At 38.7% G+C, this 25,106-nt stretch overlaps 1 protein-coding gene across 1 annotated transcript in view; it reads left to right on the top strand.

The window, feature by feature from the left end:
* Nucleotides 1-3,677: 3,677 nt before the first annotated feature.
* LOC104870017 overlaps nucleotides 3,678-25,106 on the top strand; it is a 41,452-nt gene continuing 20,023 nt past the window's right edge. Inside the window, exons 1-3 of the mRNA XM_010635411.1 lie at nucleotides 3,678-3,711; nucleotides 4,200-4,788; nucleotides 7,060-7,184. Coding sequence (XP_010633713.1) covers nucleotides 3,678-3,711; nucleotides 4,200-4,788; nucleotides 7,060-7,135 — 699 coding nt within the window. The 3' untranslated portion in view covers nucleotides 7,136-7,184. The remainder of the gene's footprint in view (nucleotides 3,712-4,199; nucleotides 4,789-7,059; nucleotides 7,185-25,106) is intronic.

Here is a 25,106-nt window from a genome sequence, read left to right as displayed (position 1 = left end):
CCGTAGTTTCCAGCATCTACCAGTTAGCAACAAGTCTGTATGGTGGACGGAGGTGCGTGAATGAGTTTGAGTAACACCGAGATATTTCTCTGCAAAGTACTCTGTGCTTGCACAAGACAAAAATAGTCCAGAATTACTTGAACACAGGTACAAGAGTATGAAAACATTCTTCTATCATATAAGTAGGGTCTAGAAAGAACACAAATAATATCCATGCTGTCCAGAGCTCAGTCCAGGAAGAAAAATGGCAAACGCACAACTAACTATATTATATTACATGTGACATATGTGTGAACAAATATATGTGAGTGTGGATGTATGTTCAACCTCTTGATGAGTACGAGATAATTCAAGTCTTCATGATTTGCTCCTGTGTTTTCAAATCACCCTAGTTTCCTTTTGGATGATTGTCAAGCATTGAGCTTTGTTGGTGTCAAGGGAATTTAATGTGAAAAAGTTAAGATGTTTTACAGAAACACAGCATTTGTGATACCTTATAGCCTGTCAGAAATTTGACACTAGATTTTATGGAGTGCTTAAATACTTAATATATAAGGTTGTAATTTTCTAGATTAAACACATAATTATAAACTATATAATATTTTAAAAATTACTGTGGTGAACTGGAAAGAAAATGGAAAAATATCTCTACACAAAACTATAGGTCAAAATTACCATTTAGGTACCAAAAGGACCTTTATTTTTAAGAACCTTCATTTCTGAAGGTTTTCTTTTTTCAAAATCTACTAATAGTAATAGTAATATAACTATATTCCAGACAACTGAATTGACACCAATCAGGAAAGATATCTTCTATATTTCCTTTAAATATAGAAGAAAAAATTTAATTTTGAACCCAGTTTCCCAATTGAAGAATGTAAACCCACCCCAGCCCTACAACACTCGATATCAAGAAGTTTGCATTTAAAATAGATCTAATTGTAGTAACTCAGGTGGAAACAGAAATGACACCAAACTGAGTAACACTTTCATTCCTACTCATTTTCACTCAAACATATCCTCAAGAAGCAATAAACAGGGAAAATGCACACAGCATAAAAGCAAACTTTTCAAGGGCTGGATCACAATTGCTTCTCTTTCACAGATATTGCATTTTGTGACTCCCATTAACTGAAATGATGTACATCTCCATGGATTCCAATATCCATCCATATTTCCTATTCTCAGCCTAAAACTCACCTAAGTGCCCCTATGTCCTGTTACATAAAACAACAAAGCACTTGGTCCAAATCTGAACTTTTGAACTCTTGGCCCAAACCTGCCTTTGCACCCTAGTATTTGTCACTCAGCAGCCTGGTGGGGAAGCCCCCCAACCACCCACTCACTCAAGCCACTTTAAAGTTATCTGGTGTCTCCTGTTTCCTCATTCCCCATCCTCCTTTCAAGTAGCCCAACCCAATCTAGAAGCAATTTCTCAGTTTTGCCTCTAAAATATCTATCAATTTCACCTACTTCATCCTAATTCCACTCATATCATGTTCAGACAGGCAGAGTGGCACAGCCTTTCAACCTCTCCCTACTTCCTCTCTTCTCCGCTGCAGAGAGTTGGCGAAAACACAAGGAAGTCTATGCTATCCCCTTGCAAAACATTTGTTCAACATTTCTATTTGCACTTCAAATTCAAACAAAGCCTGTACTCCCTAATAGAGTCCATTAAATTCTGTAAGTTTCAGTCCCAGTTTTCTTCTCAACTAGTTCTACGTGGCTTTCATTCCATACTTTTCCCATGTGTGCCTTGATCTCACCCTAATCTCATTCCATATGCTAAACTCAAGCAGTGTGTCAAGTCCGTTACTTCCCATCCCCAGGAGCTTTTTCATGTTTATATCACTATGACCTATCATGTTCTCAGAAAGCCTTTCCCTGGCCCTTCTTTCGGAAGATCCCCAACTCTGGTTCTCTACCTCATCTCAACTGTTTAAGTGATTTTTTTCATAGTGTTCTTCAATAGCTGTGATATTTGTATTGGTCCACTTTTTTCTCCTCCAACTCCCCTCTTAAATACAGGCTCCATAAGAGGGAAGGCTTTGACCGAATGGTACCTGTCTTCTAGAAGGTGCCTAAGAAATATCTGTCAGCAAAAGGGAGACTGCTGATATAGACAAACAAATGAGCAAGTGAATGAATGAAAGATGCACATTTCTTTTTTTCTTGTGAGAAATCTCACACGTCAATACACTTTATTAGGCAGTGAGAAACTATTATATAATATACACAGCTCTTATTTTAAGTCAGTTTTCCTTGCTAAACATGTCACCTCTGCCGATAAGTTTTAAGACCTTGTAAAAAATTTGGGTGTTTTCTTTCAAACTTTTCTTTCCAGTTTTCCTCAGATCTATACGATGGGGGTTATCGCCATATACTAGTGGAATGTGAACTAAATGCCATGTCAAACAGCAGGCCATGTGTTCTCTGTGAGAGGGGGTTAGGAAATGTGAGAGCCTCGGAGGACACAGCCTACAACTCAGACATGGATGCGGGAACCAGGAGGACTTCATTTTGATTTTTGGTTTTGTTAAGTGACATCTGCTACAGTTTTTCAGCCACAAATTGCTCTCTGTCTATTAACCATTCTTTTTCTTATTTTTCTATTTAAAGAAAATCCTCTACATCTACCTACTTACAAAGTCACCTCTCACACCTCTCAGCTTCTTGTCAACTAGTGATTAGACAATTCATCTACTGAACCTTAACAGTAGCGGAGGGGGAGCTATCTCTATCCATACTTTTACCACTTTTAAATATGCGCTTTAAAAGTCTGCAACCCATCTTGTCCAATCTCTTACTTAGCAACATGATAACCAGTTAGAAGTCTCTGAGGACCAGCAACCAAAAGGAGTGTGGCAGCATGCAGATGGCACCTGGGTGTGGATCGATGGACTTGCCTTCATATTATCAGTTGGTACAACTGACCCATGAGGATTGTAGAGCTTTCCTTCTTTTGAGGGAAAAGGTCAAAGAAAGTTGACTTTCAAACTTTCTTTTCAGTCCTATGGCTGATACTCATACCAGACTTTATTCTCCAGCCCGAACACATGAAACACCAGCACCCTACATTCTGTTTTGTTTTGAGTTTGCACGAACCAGAAAATCAAAGGAACTGTTATTTAACAACCAATAACTTTTTCATTAAAAAGGAATGTTATCCCAGTGCAGAATCATCTTAGAGGAATAATAAATCTATTTTATGCCAAGATCAGAAACAGAAAGTTTTAAAGCTCATGCAAATGAGGTCAAAACACTGAGATTTATTAGAATTCTGAAATCTCTGTTTCTACATTTGATCCTCATTAGCAAATTCAAGGTTAGAAGAAATTAAGATTTTTTTCTCAGTTTGAAATTAAGGCAAAGAGATTTTATCACTTTCATAACTGAAATAATGATGAAAAGGTTCACCAACTTGAAAAATAATTCAACAAATGCCCTCAGCTCCGTTAATATTTCTATGACTGAGACCATAGGTCAAGTGTAGAGACTAAAGATGAACACATATTCTTTGACAAGACTTGAACAATTCAGAGAGAATTAAGAAAACGGCAATTTCCAAGACCTGAATACTCACTCTTGAAGCCTCGAACTTTCTAGTAAGAGATCCAACTATTCTGTGCTGCCATGTTGTGAGGAAGCCCAAGCTAGCCATAGAAGTCATACCAAGCATGAGTTACTCATTCTTCTGTAAAGAGCCAGATGGTAAATATTCTAGATTTTGTGAGACAAAACTGTTCAATTCTGCAGCTGCAGACAATTAGATAATGTTTGACCAAGTATGCATGGCTGCGTTCCACTAAATCTTTAAATATGATCACAAAATTTAATTCCACATAAGTTGCACCTTGCATGAAGTGTTATTCTTCGTTAGGGGCTGTTTAAATATTCGAGAATTTGCTCAGCAGCGTCCAGAGCACGGCATCTGACACAGGTCTGGCACCCCAAGCCCTTTGCCAGAGAGACCTCAGTAGAGAAATTAGAGTCCTCTCAGCAGGGAGACTTTCCGCCGAGGATAGGATATATGGCCAGAGAGCATAAGACAAAACAGCGGAGAACTCATCGCCAAAATTAGCCCTCCAGTCACCTCTTTAACATCAGAAAGGCAGAAGCCGCGGAAGTCCGGACGGGGGTCATGAAGTTCTGACTTCCGGTTTCAGGGTGTGTGGACTAGAGCGTCTCCTTTCCGCCAGGTTTCCGCCAGGTTTCCGCCAGGTTTCCGCCAGGTTTCCGCCAGGTTTCCGCCAGGTTTCCGCCAGGTCCTACAGCTTCGCTTTCCGGTTTGGATTCTGTGGTGAAGAGGAGCCCTCGCATCAGAGGAGCGTCGCCAGAGCATGTACTGCCGAGGGCTGAGCCTGGCCTTGCGTTCTCCACCAAGTCCCTCTTCACGTATCACTGCACCCGCGTTGGCCTTAACTTAGCCTCACTTTGGGACCCCTCCCCACAGGTTCCAAAGGCCTGTAGGCCTCAGGTGAATTTCACCTTTAAAACTGAGAGTTTGGAGTTTCGGGCGTCATGCAGAAACCAGACGCAGCAACCAGCCAGTATTAGTGAAAAGATAAAATCAGCTCTGAAGAAAGGTGTGGGGCGTCGCCTTATCCCTCTCTGCCGGCCTCTTCTGTGGATGTATTCTTCCTGCGGTTCCTTCACTGCTGGTGCTGGTCTGAAAATCAAGAAACCATCAAATCCTGCTCTGCCTGCCCCACCGCCACCGGTACACCTACACTCCAACTCTGACTGTCCACCCAAAATGAAGACTGCCCGCTGTGTCATAAAACTCAGGTAAACTATGCCATCCTTGCCATCTTGAGGAGTCACCGAGCTTGTCCCGTCACAGGTTATTCAATAGAATTACGTGTAATTAACCTATTCCCCTGAGAACTGAGGTAGCATATTAAGTCACAATTTAAGTATTGCACTGTAAGGCCACAGGGTTGATTTGATTTTATTTTATAATTTTGAGTCAGTCTCACTGTGTTGTTCAGGCTGGTCTTGAACTCACTATGCAGTCCAGGCAGAACTTGCACTCGTGGCACGCCCCCTGCCTCAGCCTCCCAAAGTGCTGGGATCGCAGGTGTGTGCCACTATGCCCAGCTCAGGGCTGTTTTTTAGCATGGTAAGTAGCATTGACGACTGTCTGCTGACATTCCTAACAATATTAACTCTAAACTACCATATAGATTTCTTTAAAAAAACAAAAACAAAAAAACATCCATTAGGGCCAGGGAGTGGTGCCACCGCCTGCCTCTCAAGCACAAGGTGCTGAATTCGATCCCCAGTACAAACAAACAAACAAACAAACAAACAAAAACACCCATTTAATCCTAACCTTTTAGGCTGCTATCTAGACCCTTACTTACAGCTGACCAAGCTGGCTAAAGTAAGAAAATCAAGCCTGAATTGGATGTGAAGGCCAACAAAGACGAGGTGGATAAAAGAATAACTGGTGCAGAAGCTTTCCTTTTTTTCCTTAAAGAATAAGCGGTACAAAAACCCAGTTTAGATGCCGTAAAGCGAAGGTGAGGGGGAAGCAGGCTTCCTCTTTAGGAAAGGAAGCATTTGTTTGCCTGTCAGCAGGGGTTGCGAACCTATGGCACGTGTGCCGCAGTGGGCACGCAGAGCCCTCCCTGTCAGCACACGAGCCCAGTGTAGGGGTTCGCTTCCCAAACTGAAACCTCAGGATTCAGGTGCAATTGCAGTGCTGGCCCTTTGCGACCAATAAGTGGGTTTGAGGTGGCAGTTTGGACACTCGATCATCACAGATAGAGGTTTCTTCAGTCCCCAAACAGTATGAAACACAGGCCTCCTCTTCATAGAAATACTTAGAAACATGTTAGCAAAGCAGATTCTTCCATGTACTGTGACCCATTTGTTAAGTGACATCTGCTACAGGTTTTCAGCACTTAGGGGTCCCTGATGGACCACACATATCTTTCCTGAGAAGCTGGTTTAGGAAAATAGGGGGTGAGTGTTTATAAAGAGTCTGAAATTTTCAGTGACAGCAAAGCTAACAGTGAAGAGATAAGTAAAATACTTACCACGTTATAAGTAGTGAAAAGACCTTTTCATGAGTTCGTATATGCTGTTAGTTGCCTGTTTAACTGGCATGAATTATCCTGGTTGTTACTAAAGTTTCTATGAACCATTTCATTAAGTTTTAAGAATAAATGGCAAAGAACTGTCATGATTCCGTGGAAATCAGTCTTACTTTAGGTATTTAAATTACATTTCCATTCAGACCAAAAATTAATTTAAAATATTAGAGATTGTAAAAATTTTAATGTTTATGGGCTGCCCAATCATACGCTGCTCCCTGGAGTTGGCAAAGAGAAAGAAAGGTGAGTCTCAGCTAGCTCTCAGGTGTTCCAGTCTTGGATTTTTTGTTACCCCAGCTAAGGTCTCAGACATGAGAAGGAAGATGGAGCTTCTGTCCGAATTCTTAGCTCCCAGGATCATGAAATAAGATCATAAATTATGTTAGGCCTTCATTTGGAGACTTGAAAATTGATCCACAATGGATAACTGGAACAACTCACAGCAAGTACAGTGATGAAAAGTCCCATTTATTTGTACTTTTTAACTTTGCGACCACATCACTAAACATATCCCTATAAACGCTTTCCTGTTGGCTCATTTGAATCGGCAGTTTTGACTGATAATTAGTTTCCTTGGTGCACCATTAATGCAAATCTGTTATCAAAATGAGCGTCGAAAGGGATGAGTTGTACTGAAATCAAGAAGTGAGTTTCCTGATTTTGCCTTTCGAACTGGATAACAAATGATGTTCTCAATGCCTCCAGTGTAGGTATAAAAGAATAAAGGCTTTCCTTGATCTACCTTGATTGGTACACTTGAGGTTTGCCATATAATGACACACATCATTGGAAATTTGCACCTTTACACAATCTATCTTGATTCTTATTTTTTCCCCATTCCCCTGTCCTCCCCTCAACCCCTCCTCCCCTCCCTATTTACAAAGACTGTGTTTCTATTTTTTCATTTTCTCATATTAATTCCATTCCCTTTTTTGTTGCCATTGTTTGTGGACTGAAGATGGGACAGATACGAAAGACTGCAGTCTGAGCCCTCTCCTATCACCAGGCAAATCCTGAGTCTGAAGTCACCTTAAATTCGGCCACGGGGATGAGAAGTAAGAGATAAGAAGACCTACAGTATCGGTATGTTGGCCTGGCCTAGTCATACCTGATCCACATAGTGATAGCCCTAAATGTTTTATCTTATTTTAAAAAACAATTAAGTTGGGACATATTTTGTGACAATCATAAAAGAAACTGTCCTCAGTCTTCACACAGGAAAAAAGAACTTTGCTCCATAGGGATGGATATTCATGTTTCATTTATTCACATATTCTTTTTTTCTTTTTATTAGTGTATGTGTGCCGTGTATGCGCTTGTTTGGGGACTCGGCACATCCATGTAACATGTGTTGGTGCTTGTGTATACCTGCCTTGATTATTTTCAAGATACGTTACCATCTTTTCCTTACTTTCCCTTCCCCCAACCACATTCTCCAACTCTAAAAAGTCTGCTTTCTTGTTTCATACCACCTCGTCCTTTAGAGTTTTTTGTTTTGTTTTGTTTTTGGGGGGCGTTGATTTTTTTTTGAAACAGGGTCTCACTAGGTAGTTGAGACTGACCTGGAACTCACTATGTAGCCCAGGCTGGTCTCAAGCTCACAGTGATCCTCCTGCCTCAGCCTCCCGAGTGCTGGGATTATAGGCATGCGCCACCACGCCTGGCTTCGTCCTTTAGTTTATTCATTTATCTATCTTTCAGATTTGTTATAGAAGATCTGTTATATTTAGCTTCCTGAGTCTGACTTATCTCTCTCAGCCTTATGGTGTCGTTTTCATCTGTCCATTAGCCTGCAGTGACAGGATTTCATTCTTCCTTACGGCTGAACACTTACTCTTTTTAAAATGCTTTAGAGTGTGTTTGGTATTGATGATTACACCTCAGATCACAAAAATAAGTAGAAACAAGCTGCATACCCACCAGAGAGAGACTAGTAGTGAAAACAGACTTAAAGGCAAATAATTAAAACGAAGTGTGATAAAACTGTAATGGGCTTGTGGCCTAAAGGAGGAAGTGATCAGCCATGCTTGAGTGGGGGAAAGAAGCTACGCAGAGGTGGGGAGCGGGTGGGGAGCGGGTGGGGGAGGGCAGCAGCCTCCCCGCAGAGGGTCAGAACCAAGGAGGAAGCCATGGGGCTGCGCGGGAACCAGAAGCCAAAATGTAACTCACTTCTCTCACCGATGTTTGAGATGTCAGTGGGAGGGGGAGGAGTGAAAAACTCTCAGGTTATTTCCCAGAATTTGTGCCATTCAGACTCGTAGGATGCAACAGATGTGGATAGATGTGTAACAATCTCCCTGTTCTCACTCGCCTCCGTCTTCTCCCATTTGTATCTCATAATGTCTTCCTGTTTTCTTTGTCTCTGCTAACAAGTCATTTCTATTTTGCCTGAACTTAAAAAAAAATGTCTAGCTTGGTAACATTCCATTTTGTTTTCTTTCTCTCTGTGATCTTTTCAACAGACTTTCGGTTGATATATTCTCTCCCTCTCTCTCTCTCTCTCTCTTTCTCTCTCTCTCTCTCTCTCTCCCTCTCTCTCTCTCTCCCTCTCTCCCTCTCTCCCTCTCTCCCTCTCTCCCTTTTCTTTTCTTTTTCTTGTCCCGTGCCCTCAGGTTGTATCTAGTGACATAAAATCCCAGGAGCGAGGAGGCAGGACTGCACTTAAGGTGCGTTCAGTGGTCACCGAAAAACCACGCTAACTACGGAGAGATCTCTCAACCAAAAGCACTGGCAGGGCCAGCGCTGTCTACTGCACTCTTTCTGTGCCACCTCCCACCAGCACACAGTACGGGAAGCGGCATCTCGCCCAGTAGATGTAAAACAGCTAATGGAGGGCTTAGCCAAGCTCTCCGCAGACTTCTCTCCTACTTGTGATGTGGGCGGAAATGAGCTCAGCCTAAAACGCTCCGCTGGTTTCACCCCTCCTAGCTGGGTGGTGCAGCTGCAGAGCGTGTGCTATGAACCTTGAGAGCTGACATCTGACAGCCACAGATCCATGACTTGTGCCAATACACAGGATCATGTAAAACCAGAGGCACAGTGGCCTTCCCGATAGGAAGGTGGCCTTGTCTTGCTGCAGAGAAAAACATCCTAACCCACAGCGCAAAAACCCTCACTGCGGCCCCTCAGTACTCAAGCGGGTACTGGCCTCCTTTAACTTGAACTAAGCGGCCTCCACTCCACTGTGGGGCAAGGGTGAGAGGAACGTGTGATCACAGGAAGTCGGTGGTTCCCTTTTCAACAATACCTGCTCTCTCTGCAGCCTTCTCTAACTGCTTTTATAACTGCTGAGTGCGGGCCAGGGAAGCTGGGCCTTGCTCTTCACTGTCCCTGAGTCCTGTGGGACTTCCCTCCAGGGGCTGGATCCAGGGGAAGTTTTGGTGGTAGAAAGGAGGAGATGGGTTTCATAGCACAGGGGTAAGGCTGAGTCCGAAGTTTCACAGCTGTGCAAACTGAGTTCAGTGCCCAGATTAGAGTCCCCTGGGGCTGTGGTAGAGTGAGCCACAGAAGTGTAATTCCTTCCTCAGGACAATAGATTGAAGTTTGCATGTATATTGCTTGCAAGTTAAGGACAGCAGTTCTTTCTAAACAGGACAGGCCTTCTCCCCTACACACACACACACACACACACACACACACACACACACGCACAGTACACGCCCTGGTCAGACTTATACATAATCCTGACTCTGGCCTGGATCTTTCTTCATTTTAATAAAAAGTGTGTGGGGCTGGGGATTTAGCTCAGTGATGCTGCCACCTGCCTTGAAATTGCAAGGCCCCAAGTTTTATCCCCAGAACCAAAGAAAGAAAAAGAGAGAGAGAGAGAGAGAGAGAGAGAGAGAGAGAGTTCTGAGGACATCTGGAATGGGTTGAACATGTGCTCTATGCCTAGAGATATATATGAATGATTAGAGAGCTTATACCTTGTCACAGCTAGGTTGAGTGTTACAATATTAGGAAATGATTTAAAAGAAAAAATAATAAATGAGACTATATAAGGAAACTATATTTTCATCTTGGCCAACTGATTGAAGAGTGAGAAAGAGGGGCTGGGAATTAAGCTCCATGGTTCCGCTGTCTGCCCTGTAAGCACAAGGACCAAAGTTCAAGAACTGGTACAAAACAAACAAACAAACAAACAAAGAGTGAGGAAGGAACTTAATTCATTTTGTTAAATTCACCCTCCTGATCCCTTAAAGCCAGCTTTTTTGTTTCCAGTAATCGTTTCCTTAAAGCACAAAAACCAAATCCGTATTTACTCTCTTGGAAGGCAGTGATCCACTGATTAATGGTCTGTGGAGAGAGCCTTGAAGAGGTTTAAATGAATTTATGCTTTCTGAAAAGAAGAGGAACAGTTCTCCAACACATGTAGTACCTTCATAAACACGGATACAGTGATTTTAGCTTGAGATCAAATGTGGGTGTGTTGTAAAGAGTGTATGTACACAAAAATAAAGATAAAATCATGAATGAACAATAATGTAAAGACTGCTTGTTTGTTTGTCTGCTTGTTTTATGACAAGTTCTCACTGTGTAGTTCAGGCTGCCCTTGAACTCACTCTGTAGCCCAAGTTGGCCTTGAACTTGAGGCAATTGTCCTGCCTCAGCTTCTGGAGAGCTAGGGTTATAGAAATGAACCACCACACTCAGCTAAAGACTGCTTTTAAAAACAGTATTTTATTGATAGGGCTGGGGATTTAGCTCAGTGGCACCATGCCTGCCTCACAAGCATAAGGCCATGACTTTGATCCCCGGTACAGGAACAATACAAAATAAAACAAAAGAAAAACAGTATTCGTAGTAAAATAGATGAGCTGCACAATTATAATTAAATGACATTTTTCATAGGTTTGAAAGTTGCCTTTCTGAATAAGTCAATTCTTAATAACAAAGAATACTAGGAAATTTGTAATTTTGTTAGACATGTAATACAGGTGGAGAATCCTTTATCAGAAACTGGGATTGTTATGTCTCAAATTATGTTAGTTTTTGGAGCATTTACATATACATAATAAAATATCTTAGGAGAAGACCCATTCTAAGCACGAAATTCATTTACTTCATATGCGTTTTATATACATAGTTTTCAGGTAATTTTACATTATACATTTAGTATGCTGTGTTTTGATTACAACCCATAACATTAAGTCAGACGTGGGAATTTACATTGGTGACGTCATGTCAGCATTCAGAATGGCTTTTGTAGGATTTTGTATTTCAGTTTTTCGGATGCTCAACCTCCAGTGTGGGTGGGACTGGGAATGTAGGAGAATATTCATAATTTTTTAGACAGTCAGGCTGATGTCTTTAGAAGCGAAGTGTTAAAATAAGTTTATAATGCTGAGGAAAAAAAATCCCAAAGAGTCTGAATTGTAAGATTAATAAACAGGTAGAGAGAAAACATAGCAAGATACTAATAATTAATGAATCTAATTGTAGGTATGTGGAAATACATTGTATAATTATTTTTCCTTGTTTAAACTTTCGCAATAGAAATGTTTTAAAATTGTTAGTGTAATAAGCATGTACACTAACTTCATAGATTGGGCTTACAGTTAATTGTACTTTATCATAACTATTTGGTGTTCATTCTCTGGAATATTATTCTTCAGTATTATCTTATTTGCTATAATTCACTTTGAGAAAAAGTTAAGAATATGTACAAATGAAGATCAGTTAAGGAAGGGGACACTTTCAAATGTACATTCATAGAAAAACATCTGTCTTCCTGTAAAATGAAAAAATATACAGGTGGATGGAAAAAGTCTGTAGAGTATATTTTATAAGCTCAACTTTATGTAAAAATGTATTTGTGTGTGAGTGAACATAAATGCAGGTACAGAGAGATGTCTAGAGTATTTCCCATCGGGAAATAGTTATTGTATGAGTGTTAGGCTATAAGGTGATATTACCCTATTCTCTGTACTTCCTAGTCTTTTTTATGAATGTGATATTTTTTAAATTCAAAAGTATAATATAGGAAATAAATATCACATTGACTAATCCTGCCCTGTTTGAAAAACACATTAAGTTTATATTAACCAGAAACATATTATTCTCTGTACACAGTAAACATGACTAATACTGGCTTTCTAAAGAAAAATCCAACAGCATTAAGGTATTTTTAGATTACACTCATATTTCTTTTCCTTTTCCACTCAGGATAGCATTTGAGTATGTGGTTTTCATTTCAAAGAACATGAAATTCTAAGTAAATAATTTCCTCTAACACTATATTTCCTCTACATCTAAGGAAAAAATTATTCATATATTGTAAGCAAGCTAAACCATAATTCAAACTATTACATTTGTGGTGAAAAAAATCTTTCTACTTATTTAAAGTATCTTTGGCAAGGCAAGTCTGTACATTACCAATAAGTTGACTTGTGACTTATACTCCAGCTTCATGGTGTGTCTTATAAATGAACTGCACATGTGTGCTGTACCATGTTCACATAAGCACGCAGAATTACAGAATAGAATAAACTCAAAATAACATCACTGTGTAGTACTTACCCCTCTACATTATGTTCATTAAAAGAGAGAAAATAGCCATCATTTTTAACACCTGACACCACATTTGTTAATTGTTCATCATGGGTATACTTGGATTCCACTTACAAAGTAATATACTAGGATATTTAAAAACTAGTAGCAGGCTGGGGATTTGGCTCAGTGGTTCTGCCCCCTGCCTCGCAAGCACAAGGTCCTGAGTTCAAGCCTCAGTACCCCCAAAAATAAAAGTAAAATAAAAACTAAAAAATAGTAGCATACAATGAGCAGACTAAAATGAAAGCTGTTACTTAAACAAGATAAGAGGAATTTTATCTTCTTCCTCAGTCTATTAGAAGATGGCTTGATGTTTTTGCCATTGTGCTCATGCAAACAAAATATAGTGAAATAACACAACTACTATTAACACCTTTCTTTCTGGTTCATTCAATTTATTCTTCTGGGCAAGTGCATTCTCAACAAAGGATCAGAAATATTCACTACTAGTGATGTACCAGATGGAGCCCTCAACTAACAAATCAAAGATTTAGGATTAAATCTGCCATTGGCTAAGAGGTCTATAAATTCACTTCTCTGAACAAGTCTCAGTTTTGTAATTAGCAAAGCAAATGATTTGAACTTGAAGATTTCTAAGGTTTCTTTATGCTATGATTCAAATATGGAAAACATGTTTTCAGGGAAGGCCTATCTTCTACTGAATGAAGGGACAGGTGCACAAGACTGATACCAACACAGTCAGATTCTGGAGCTATTCACAAACCCTGGTAGATATATCAGTTTCTGCTGATACTGCAAGTGTCTCTTCAAAACCAGTATTAAAAACAAAGAAGGATCCCTTCTCTAGGGTGATTGGCATCATTTGCACTAAGTGGCATGGTTGAAATCAACATTTAAGAGTATGACTTTAGTTTCTTCTTGAAGACACTTTTTTTTTCTCAGCAGCTTGTGGGGTTTTCCATATCTCTGTGTTTCTTGGGCTCCCTTATTTCTTCCCCTTTTTGTCTCCCTATGACCTTTTGCCTCCTCCCTATAGAATAGCTCAGATCTAGTTCCAGTTGTGTCCCTTGGATGACTGTAAGCGGTAGGAGGATTATATTAAACATAGGACTGAAATCTAAAAGTGCTGTGTTACAAGGTGTCAGAGCATTGCTGCTAGCATTTCTTATAATACATGATGAAGATCATTTCTGCTGTTCCTGATACAGATATTAGCATTCTCCCAAGTGTAGGTTAGCAATGAGAAAAGTAACCAAGACTGTGTAGAAGTGTAGAATATCGTTAATCTATGGATCCTCATATATTTAAACTGCCAATTTCTATGAAACTTCTACCATATGCAAATTTAATGTGACACTATTAATGTTTCATTAATGACAGCAAAAATACACATCACAATTAAGAATAATTAAGGTTAATTTTGAGAAACAGATCATGATTCCAAACAGCAATATTAAAAGTAGAAACAATGTATGAAAAGCCACTATTTATTATTGCTTGCGGTATACTTGGCATTTTTATAAACCTTCTACCTCATTTAAGCATTGAATTCAATGCTGAATAGTGTAGTATTACACCCATTATAGAACTAGGGAAGTAGATTTCAAAGCAGCAGTGACAAATTTATAACTTACTATTTTGTATATATTGTTATAGCTGTTTTAATCTGAATTAACTGGCTGCACTTAAAAATAAGAAATATTTACATAAAAATTCACTTTTTTTAGTGTCTCTGTAAAAAACTAGAGGACTATACTGTACTAAGGCCCATGTTATTAACATGACAATAAAATGCTAAAGATGAGTGATGACGTTCTTCTAAATAAGACATTCACCTTACCAGTAATGTGTTGTTGTTATTGTTGCTGCTGTTGTTGGTAAACGTTTTATTGATATGTAGTACACATACAGAAAAATGCCAACTTCATGTTCGATTTGATTAGCTTTTCCAAACTTGATGCAGTTAATTTTCACAATAAGAAGCGCACAAATTAAGATACAACTTTATCGATACAGCACCTTCAAAACCCCCCGTGCTTGTTCCCAGTCCCCGTCTTCCTGGTGTCACCACTATCCTGTCTCCTTACACCACAGATTACTTCTGCTTGTTTTAGACCTTTGTAGAAATAGGACACGCACAGGGCCGGGGATTTGGCTCAGTGGTTCCACCATCTGCCTCAGAAGCGCAAGGGCCCAAATCCAATCCCCAGTACCGAAATAATAATAATAACAGCAATAATAATACGCACACCTTGTCATACAGCAGTGTGTTTGTAATATACACAGAATATATTGTATATCTGTAGCTTCTTCATTCTGCTTATGGTAGGAAATTTCATTTACAAACATAGCAGTTTGTTCCTTTAACTTTCGGCAGCCTTCTGACTGATGGGCAGTTTTTGACTTTTGTAGATAATGCTGCTGTGAACATTCTGGTGCATATCTTTTGGTGAACAAATACAAGAAATGCAAATACAAGGATTAGCCTAGGAGGAGAATTTGTGGGTCACATGTATTCATTCCTGTTTATGTAGATGCAGTGCAGTCAAAATATTTCCAAAGTTTTTGTACCAGTGTAGACTTGCACCACAAGTTCCTGAGCTTCTCGTGCTCCGTGGGCTTGTGACACTTGGTGCTTGTCTTTTCCATTCCAGTGAGGGGGTAAGAATATCCATTATCGCTTTCGTATGTTTTTCCCTAATAATGAATGAAGTAGAGAACTTTTCATAAGTATGTTGACCATTGGATACTTTCTTTTGTAAACTGCTCCCCACCCTGAAGGACTAGGGATTGAACCCAGGACCTTCATACTGAATTACATTTCCAGCCCTTCAATTTTTTTTTTTTTTAATTTTGAGACAAGGATTAACTAAATCACAAATTTTCCCAGTCTGGGCTTGAACTTTGACTCTTTATGCCTTAACCTCCCAGGGTTCTGAGATTGCAGGTGTGTGTCACTGCACTTAGCTCTGACAAAATATTTCATATTTTTTCTTTCTTTTGTGCTGTCTTTCCTTTTCTGATTTGTAGGCATTCTCTTTAGATGTATACACTGAAAATCATTTTCTCCCACAATGTAGCTAAAGACTTTTCACCCTTAACAGACCGTTTTGATGCGCGGAAGTCTCCACTTTAATCTAATTTGCTGTTGTTTCTGTCTTCCTCTGTGAATAGTAATTTCTATGTCTTGTTAACAAACTTGTTGCTTATCTGAAGATCAGAAAGATAATTTGCTCTATTTTCTTCTTGTATACTAGCTGTTTAAGCTTTCACATTCATATTTATAGTCCACAGAAAGTGATTTGAATCTATGATGTTGAGGTCAGGATATTTTTTCACATAAATATCCATCTGACTCAGTATCATTTATTGAAAAATGACCCTCGTACCCAGTAAATTATAGTTGCATCTTTATCGTAATCTGTGAAATAATTTATGTTTGCATCTGTTTCTAGACTTTATTCAATTCTTTAGTGAATTTATCTATTCACACACCAATACAAACCCATCTTAATCGATATACTTTTATAACAACTACTAATTGATGAAAATATGAGCCCTCTAGTTTCCTTCAAGAACCACTACCTTTGTTATCTTTGTTGGTCCTTCATATTTTTGTGCACATTTTGAAAATAGCTCTCTCAAAACATCTTCCAGAATTTTGGTTGAGATTGTGTTAAATAGATCAACTTGGAGACTGTCTCTAAGTTTATTTCACATTTAAATCATTCATAGGGTATACACTTCTCTTTAGGGAAGGCCTCTTTAATTTTTCCTAGGAAAATCATGTTGCTATAATTTTAGACATCTTGGACTTTTTATTGTATGTATTCCTGTATCAGTCAGTGCTTCCTAAAGTATATAAATATATAAGAATTTGTGAGCCGGGCATGGTGGTGCACACCTGTAATCCCAGCATTCAGGAGGCTGAGGCGGGAGGATCGCTGTGAGTTCGAGACCAGCCTGGGCTACATAATGAATTCCAGGTTAGTCTCAACTACATAGTGAGACCCTGTCTCAAAAAATAAACAAACAAACAAACAAACAAAAAACCCAAACAAACCAAAAAGAGAATTTGTGTACCAATTGGCTTATATTGACTGCCCACAAAATGAAGTGTGGAAGAGTGCAAAGCGTCTGTCTGCACACTAGTGACCCGAGGGATCCAGTCAAAGGCCTGGAGCTCGCCGTTGTGTCCATGCGAGTCCCTGTCAGAGCTGAAAGGTCCGTGATGGAGGCTGAAGACTGAGCTGGAAGCCAGGAGACGACATCTAAGGAGAAGGTGAAGACTGGAGCGCCTCCCGAAGAAAGAGAAGCCACCTTCCTTCTCTGTTTCCCTTTCATAGCGTTCTGGCAACAATCCTCCCTAGGATGGGTCTTCCACACCCAGGACTGGACTGCGCCAATCTAGTAGGGCACTTTGACTCAAGTTGTCACAGTCGATTAACTACCACAATTCCTAAATAGTTAATATAAATTGAATTATGTCTTGACTTTCATTTCATATTCTTTTGTTTCTGATAATAAGTAATGCAGTTGTTTTTAAATAATGATCACATATCCAACAGTTGCAGTTTCAGTGTTGCTAAGATCATTTAGGAGTTTTTTTTTTCCTCATTGAGTTTATTGGTCCATTTTAGGCATACAGTACATTACATTCATCAAAGGGATCTGTACCTTTACAAGTCTTGGTTCTCATTTTTCCCCCTTACCCCTGCCCTCCCTTCACCCCTCCCCCCTTTCATTTAGGAATTTTAATAATTTGTATATTTGTATGGATTTTTAATGTACATAGCCATATTGTTTCCATTATCAAACTTCTGCCTTTTATTTCTTTTTCTTGTTTTACTGTAATAGGATGAGCCTCTAATTCCTTGAAAAGACTGCTTTTCACCAAAATGATAACATTTGGCAACAATTTCTTAGGCCCAAATTCAGGGGAAAAGCTTTCAGTAATATCCCATTAAGGAGCTATCTCTCTATAATTCACTGATTTTTTAAATCATAAATATGTTCTTTTTTCTCTCATGTTTTTGATAATGGTAAAATGAACTGGTTATTTTTGAATATTAAACTGCCCTTCCTTTCTTGAAATAAAGTCTAAATGTCTACTTGGTCATGATATATGGTACTAGGGATATTATTATTTTTATATTTGTTTAATAGTAGTTTTGAAACAGAAAGGTCTTTATGAACCAGCATAAGTTTTTGAGGATAAGATTATAAAAGTCTTTTAAATAGGAAGTGTTTCCTTTTTCATATTTAAATCATATTTATAAATCATATTTATTCCTCAGCCATGGCAAAGTTCACTCCTAATACCTGTATACCACAAGACAAATTGATAACCGGAAGTACTATACAACAAATTTATTAAATCACAGTTTTGCATGACAAAGAAAACTTCAGGAACAAAGACCTAAAGACTCAGACATTACTATGCCAGTTTATGCTAAATCCAAGGGCAGAAATGGGTACTTGTGGAGAATCGTGACTGTGCGTAAATGGTAATAAACCGAAGACAGAACCCAGTGAAGTCTATTCAGATTCTTCTTTGCCTTTCTGTGACGATCTTTCCTCTTCCCTATTTCCAGGGGAAGTAGGATATATGGAAGTAGATTTTATGGTTTGTTTCAGAGGGAAAAGACAAGCAGGAGACAGAAGTGTGGAAGAAGGTGAGAGAGGCCTTCTTGCTTTCAAAACCCTCCTGTCTCCTTCAGCTCCGGAACATTTGTCATGCTGAGGAACCACAGTTTGATGACATACATACGTACTGTATTCTGAGATTTAACATTACCGAAACCATCTGGTCCAGAGGCATGTTCAAGGGAAGAGGAGAGAAAAGACTTTTACTAAAAGAATCAATTTATGGACTAAGTTTTTGATTTTTTATTTCACCTTGAGGCTGTTTCGATAAACTATGTTCTCAAAAAAAAATTAATTTAATGTGAATTGTCAATTTTATTGACACAAATTTACTTTTTTTTTCAGTACAAGGAATTGAATCCAGTGCCTTTGCCTTGAGCTATATCCCCAGCCCTACTGCCCCCACCTTTGTTTTTTTAATTTTGAGACAAGTTCACATTAAGTTGCTAAATTACTCAGACTGACCTTGATCTTGTCACCCTCCTGTCTCAGCTTCCAAGAGTGCTGTGACTACAGACTTGTACCACCATGCCTGCCAGACACCAGGTTCTTTTATTTTTTTATTAGTCCATGTTTTTGGTACATAATGATTGCATTACTTGTGCGGCATTGGTACATGTATGTAGCACATCTTAATTCTTTTTACTTCCTCTTCCCCTTTCCCTGCATCTCCTTGATTCTTTTGCTATCTTTTCAAACTTTATGCGATCTAGAGCAGTGATACCACTCTTTAATTTCTGATATTAGTATTTTACATTTCCCATCTTTTTTTAGTTTTGCTAGAAATTTATCTTTTTAAAAAATCTATCCCTAGATTTTATTAATTTTCTCAGATATGCTTATTTTACTTTTCATGGATTCGATTTTTCCTCCTACCCATGTTATTCCCTGGCTTATACAATACACTGGTTTGACTTTTATCTCTAGTTCTATTTTCTTGAGTTGGAAGTTTAGATCATTAATTGTCAATGTTCAATATATGTCTTCCATCAATAGCTTAACTCGTATTAACTCCTTCATTTATTCAAGCATTTGACTTTATAAATCCTTTACATGGCCATTAATTTGTCTAAAATCCTCATCCATTTTATAAGTTAATACAAAATAAATAATCAGAGATTGAAATCCAGGTCTGTCTCACTCTATGATCTTTCATATAGAGTTGGTCATACAAACCATGGTAGAAGATATGCCAAAAAAGAGCTGTTAGGGAAACAAGTAAAAGAAGTGAATCTTGGCTGTACTTCTTGCCAAATGAAGCAGCTGCAAGAGGACAAAAGAGAGAAAAAAATAAGGGTCAGGGATTTATCTTGATTGCACTGAATCTGCCTTGTAAGTGCAAGGTCCTGAGTTTGATACCCAGTACAGGGAAAAAAAAAAAGGTCGTGGGGGGGAAGAACTATGATAATTGTATGGAGATCCTTCCTATGTGAACATGGACAGCTCTTTCCATTTTTGGAGGCAACTATTTTTCCATCTGTAAAACAAGAACATTGGCTAATTATTTCCAAGCTTCCTCTCTACTGCAGCAGAGTTTCAAAGAGGGAATTGAATTGATGATCAATAATGTATTGGAGCTAAAAATGATTTTTAAAAGAAGAATAAACTCAGTTATTACTTCATCATTTTAATTCTGACAGGTCAAATTATAATACTTTAAAAAATAAAATGTGTATTTTAGCTTTCTCAAGTAGATAGGGAACTTCATGGGGCAAGAAGTCTCCAGTAGTATTTTATAGATAGGAAAAGTCATAGCAGGGGTGGGAAGAACGAATAAACCTGTGTCAGTGAGATAATAACACTCAGTTTACCCAGTCCTCTTTTTCATTGTTACGGTTTCTGTACATGGTAGGATCAATCAAGAAAAAAACATGGATAGCAAGATTAAGAAGTAGATTCACTTAGACATTCATATCAAAAACCAGGCACTAAAATGTTATAAAAATCAAAAGTAAATCTAAACACAAGATGAACCTCAGTAAGACAAGTCACTATACAAAGAGGACAAAGGAAATAGGTGTGACAAAATCATTGTGTTGACCTGTTTTTCATCTTTGACATAAGGCCAAATACAGACTAGGAAAGAGAAGCTTAATTCTCCCTGTTGATAATACAAAAAAGATTTTCTTCTCTCTCATTTTATCAGAACATTTACCTTAGAAAACTTGTGACTGAAAGCATTTTATTCTCTCTTTAAAATGTGTGTGTATTTCCTTTTGAAAGCCTGCTAGGATCTTCCTCAGCTTTATGACTCAGGACTGTCTCACACAGCTGGGCAGCATCTCTTTGCAATGAACACATAACATCCTTCTCTCCCACTTTCTCTGGAAATGTAGGAGCCCAACTTCACTGGGCACCTTGTTTCAAGTTATAAAGCTGCAAGTTATAAAACTACCTCCTGTCACAGAGATATGAGGAGTTTGTTTCTCCTGCAGATAAGAGTTAATCAGCTAACACAGTTGGTTACCTCAACTATCATGGTAGAGTTTGGATAAATGAGGATGGTCAAGTCCTCTTACTTGAGGACCAGGTGCTGTTTACCTTGAAAATATGTATGTAGTCACTGTGACTGGATCTATAAAATAGCAAAAATTGCCTTCTGTCTTTGTAGTCTCTTAGAAGATTGTCTGTTGTGTGCATCCCAATCTGGTTAGATGTTTATTCAATAATCAAAATATTTTTGCGCTCTTTTACTTTTACAGAGAGAATTTCCAGATTGGGAAATGATTTTATTTTTAATTATATGTTCCAACACATATCAGGATCAAATCCAGAACTGAAGCATCTGAGATTTCAGAGCATATTTTGACAGAAAAAGAAACTTCCCACCTGGCTGGATTCCCTGATGTCTGTGTACAACAAATGAAGTACACAGATATTTGACTAAATGGGGATTGTGTTATGCTGAAGTGGAAAAAAAAGAAAAGAAAGGCAAACTTGCAGTCAGGATATTTTACATCATAGAGCTTTTTCTCATTTGTCTCTCAGTAAGTTTATGAAGCAGGTAGCATTCTTGTACATGAGCACTTTTTCATGTTGAATAAATAAAGGCAGATATTAGATTCCGCTGTTCACAGGTTCAAAAACAAAACAGCGGTAAAGCCACCTGGATGGTACTAAAGGATTTCAGGATCCTAGGCTCATAGAAGGCCTCTTTCAAACTCCTAAGAGGTGTTTACTGATCTTGTCTTTATAATAACTTGCAAAAGTAAGATATTTCTTTATGACTCTTGATAAAGAGGATCTGCCAAATCACAAAAGCTTTAGACTCCTACTGTGAAAGGAAAAAGAAAACTAAGGGCACAAGAAAGAGTGGAAGAATAGCACTGAATTTATATATGCTCTAAAGGCAGAATTTTCTTTTTTAAAAAAAATGAGCATGTTTCAAAAATATCCAGTACGATTCCTTAGGAAGACTAATTTTTGAAATTTCTGCCAAGTAGTAAGAAATTCAGTTTCCCGAATGACCTGAATGGTTGACATCCAACCAAAACACCTGTCTGAAAATAGCTCACTAGTACATCTGCTCTTCTTCCACATACCTTATTTCACCAAGTTAAATAGTGGCAACTAAAAGAAAGTAGCATAGTTATTATAATAGTATAGATGATCTTTTTAAAAAAGAGTTTCAAATGTCTCAACATGGAAAATTTTATAAATTTAGTAATTTATAGAATTCATTATGAATATTCTTTGTGAACATATTGTATACTAAAAATATTTCAGCAAAATCCACAGTAACTGTTGAATTACAATTTGATCATAGGATAAATACATTGTTATGTGGCGATCCCTTTTCCCAACATCCTTATTTTTAAGTCTTGGAGTTAAAATAATAACATCCATCAAACACAGTGCCCAACCTGTGGAGGTGTGGGGATCTACACAAAGAGCAGCAGGTGAAATAATTTTGATGCCTTGTAATGTGTGCAAATCCTCAATATGCAAAGGAATACAAGGGAAATTCTGAAGACAGCTAGAATCCAGAATGATCCAGAAACAAGACATCTTCCTTTGTCAAGGAAGAGGGTTAGCCTGAAGGTTTACTGTCAGTGAAAGACAGATGAGTGAGTAGCGTGGTCAGACTCAGTTGGGAGGACATGTGACCTAGAAAGCTTTCTGTATGATCTCCATTTCCTCTCCTCTTCTGGAGGCCTTTTTAAAATTTAATACTGAGGGCTGAACCCAGGGCCTTTGCACTGAGCTTCATCTACAGCTTTAAAAAAAAAAAATGATTTTGAGACAAGTTGCTAAGCCGCCCAAGCTGGGCTCAAACTTGCTATCCTCCTGCCTCAGCCTCACAGCATGCTGGGATTACAGGCATGGGCTACCACACCTGACTTCTTCTGGAAATCTTAACCTCTTAAGAAACTGACTCTGTGGACCTATGGAGTTGTTCAAATTGGCTAGAATGTTAATCTTTGTCTTTGAAGCCGTTCTACATCAGAGAATTTCTTCTGAGAGTCCCTTTGTCTTTCACACAATAAATAGGCTAAGTAGAAAAAATAGGACATTAGTTTTCTATCACTGGGGAAAAGTGCTTGACATCTACAGTTGAAAGGAGGAAGGACTTATCTTGGTTCACAGTTTCTGAGGTATTAGTCCATGGTCATCTGGCTCCGAGCAGAAAAATCATGGCAGAAGGGGATGGAGAGGAAAGCTGCTCACTTCAGGCCGGAAGGAGAGAGCTGCTTTCTCCAACCAGGCTCCACCTCCTAGCAGCACATTCCACTATTAACCCGTGGCTCGATCCACCACGGACAAAGTTAGTGACTCATTATCCAACCACTTTCTATAAGCCCCACCTCTGGCACTTGAGTCTTTTAGCGGACCGTTTTCATCTGAAACATAACGGTGTAGCATAAAAGGTGATGTCTTCCGTCCCTGCATGTCTAGAGTCTAGCTGAACAGGAGTTTAGGTTGCCCTTTGACTGCCACCTGTCACTTCGACTGGACAGAGAGCGACGCTGGGCCTTCTAGGGACAGGGAGGTCAGCTCAGGCCAGCAACCTGCTCCTGACAAGCATGTGTGTTTGGGAATGGAGGGAGGGAAGAAACCATGCATCGTGCATACGTACTCGTAATTTTATGGCCTTCCCTATGTAAGAATTTCAATAATTCAATAACTTGCTGTATTTGTTGCAGTAAGAGCTTTAGCCAAGCAGTCGGAAAGCCCTGAACTAATTACTGTTCTTCTTTCTTCCTTTCCTCTCTGGTCCTCCCCTATTCTCCCTCCTCCCCGCTCCTCCTACTCCTTCCCTTCCTCTGCTTCTTCTTCCTCTGTCTCCTCCCCCTCCCCAACCCGCCCTCTTTTGTCGTCGTCCTCCTCGTCCTGCACTTCCTGTTCTCCTCTCCTCCTCCGCTGCCCTGCTTCTTCGCATTTTTGGTTTCATTTGGATATTGATTTTGGATTATCCCTTTGTGATACAGTAACATACAGTGATTCTCAAGAAGTAGTGTTGTGTTTGGTAAATACCACATAATTCATTGTTAATACTGTAAAATAATCATAAAGTTCATGTTCAGGAACACAAAGCATAAGTTATTTTATTATGTACATTTAATTATTATTTTAGCAGCTCAGGTTTACCCAAACTGATGAATCAGTTGTGTATATTTTATGAATAGAAATTGTCCTTTTTATAAATGAGCACAAATAATGTTTATATCTGCATATAAAGTGTTTCCTTGATCTCAACGACTGAGACAGAAACCCTAACATTTTAAATAACTGATTTTTTAAAAGAGATTTAATCATTAAGTGTTGGGATGATCTGTGAACACCTATTCTACTTTGAAATATAATCACAGCAAAAATAGAAATAACCAAATTTTAAACAACTCTTCCAATTACTCAATTCATTTTTGAAAGATAAATTTTCAAATAAAATTTAAATGAATTGAGCTGATATATTCATCCAGCCTTTCACTTTTCATAGGCAGCAACTAACGCCCCGTGTTTAGCTTCTTTAGAGACACGTGCATGGCTAATTATTATTATGTCTCGAAGCTGAATCACATTTCTGGGTGTATCGTACACTCGTTTAATTTGACTTAGGGTGAGAGCAGTTGGTTCAGGGATGGTTACTATTTCAACCTCATGATAAATAGTTGCAAACAGTATAGCTCATAGGTTGCTTTTTCATTCATTTAATGAAACAATGCATCTCACAGGGCTTTAACAAAAGCCTGCTGGTAAAAGTACTATTAAAATCACTCTTAATTTTTCTTTTTTTTTTTTGTTTTGTTTTTTGAGACAGGGTCTCACTATGTAGTTGAAACTGACCTGGAACTCACTATGCAGCCCAGGCTGGTCTCGAACTCACAGCGATCCTCCCGCCTAGGCCTCCTGAGTGCTGGGATCACTCAATTTTTCAAAGCAATTGGTGTCATGTGTTTTCCATGACATGGCATGGAGTGATTTGATGGATTTGAGAACTTTGGATATCTATTAGTAATTATGTGCTTTTACCTGTAGAAATCTGAAAGTTGCTAAGTAGGTCCTCCCACTGGCACAAAGTTTCTTTTGTACAGTGGAACAGAAGCTGTTATTGGGAGTTTGTTACATTTGGCAAAAAAGTGCCTTGTTTGTTTTAGCACTTTCAAATATAAAAGAAAATATAAATACTTAAAGGAAAGAACACGGCAAAAGCATGATGAATCACAGATAATTTTAACACCGTGTCATGTAGTACATGCTGTCAACTCGAGCAATAACTTCAGGAAGTTTACATAATCCATAATGAATCCAGCCATATAGCTGAGTTTTATACTTTATCGGCTCACTATCCTTAATTTAGCCCAAGAAAATAGTGCAGGAATATTTATCCACAAAGATTTAGAGTAT

Source organism: Fukomys damarensis, unplaced genomic scaffold, assembly GCF_012274545.1.
Source record: "Fukomys damarensis isolate Sample0158 unplaced genomic scaffold, DMR_v1.0_HiC HiC_scaffold_11, whole genome shotgun sequence".
NCBI classification, from domain to species: Eukaryota; Metazoa; Chordata; class Mammalia; order Rodentia; family Bathyergidae; genus Fukomys; species Fukomys damarensis.
This window is presented reverse-complemented; position numbering and strand designations above follow the sequence as displayed.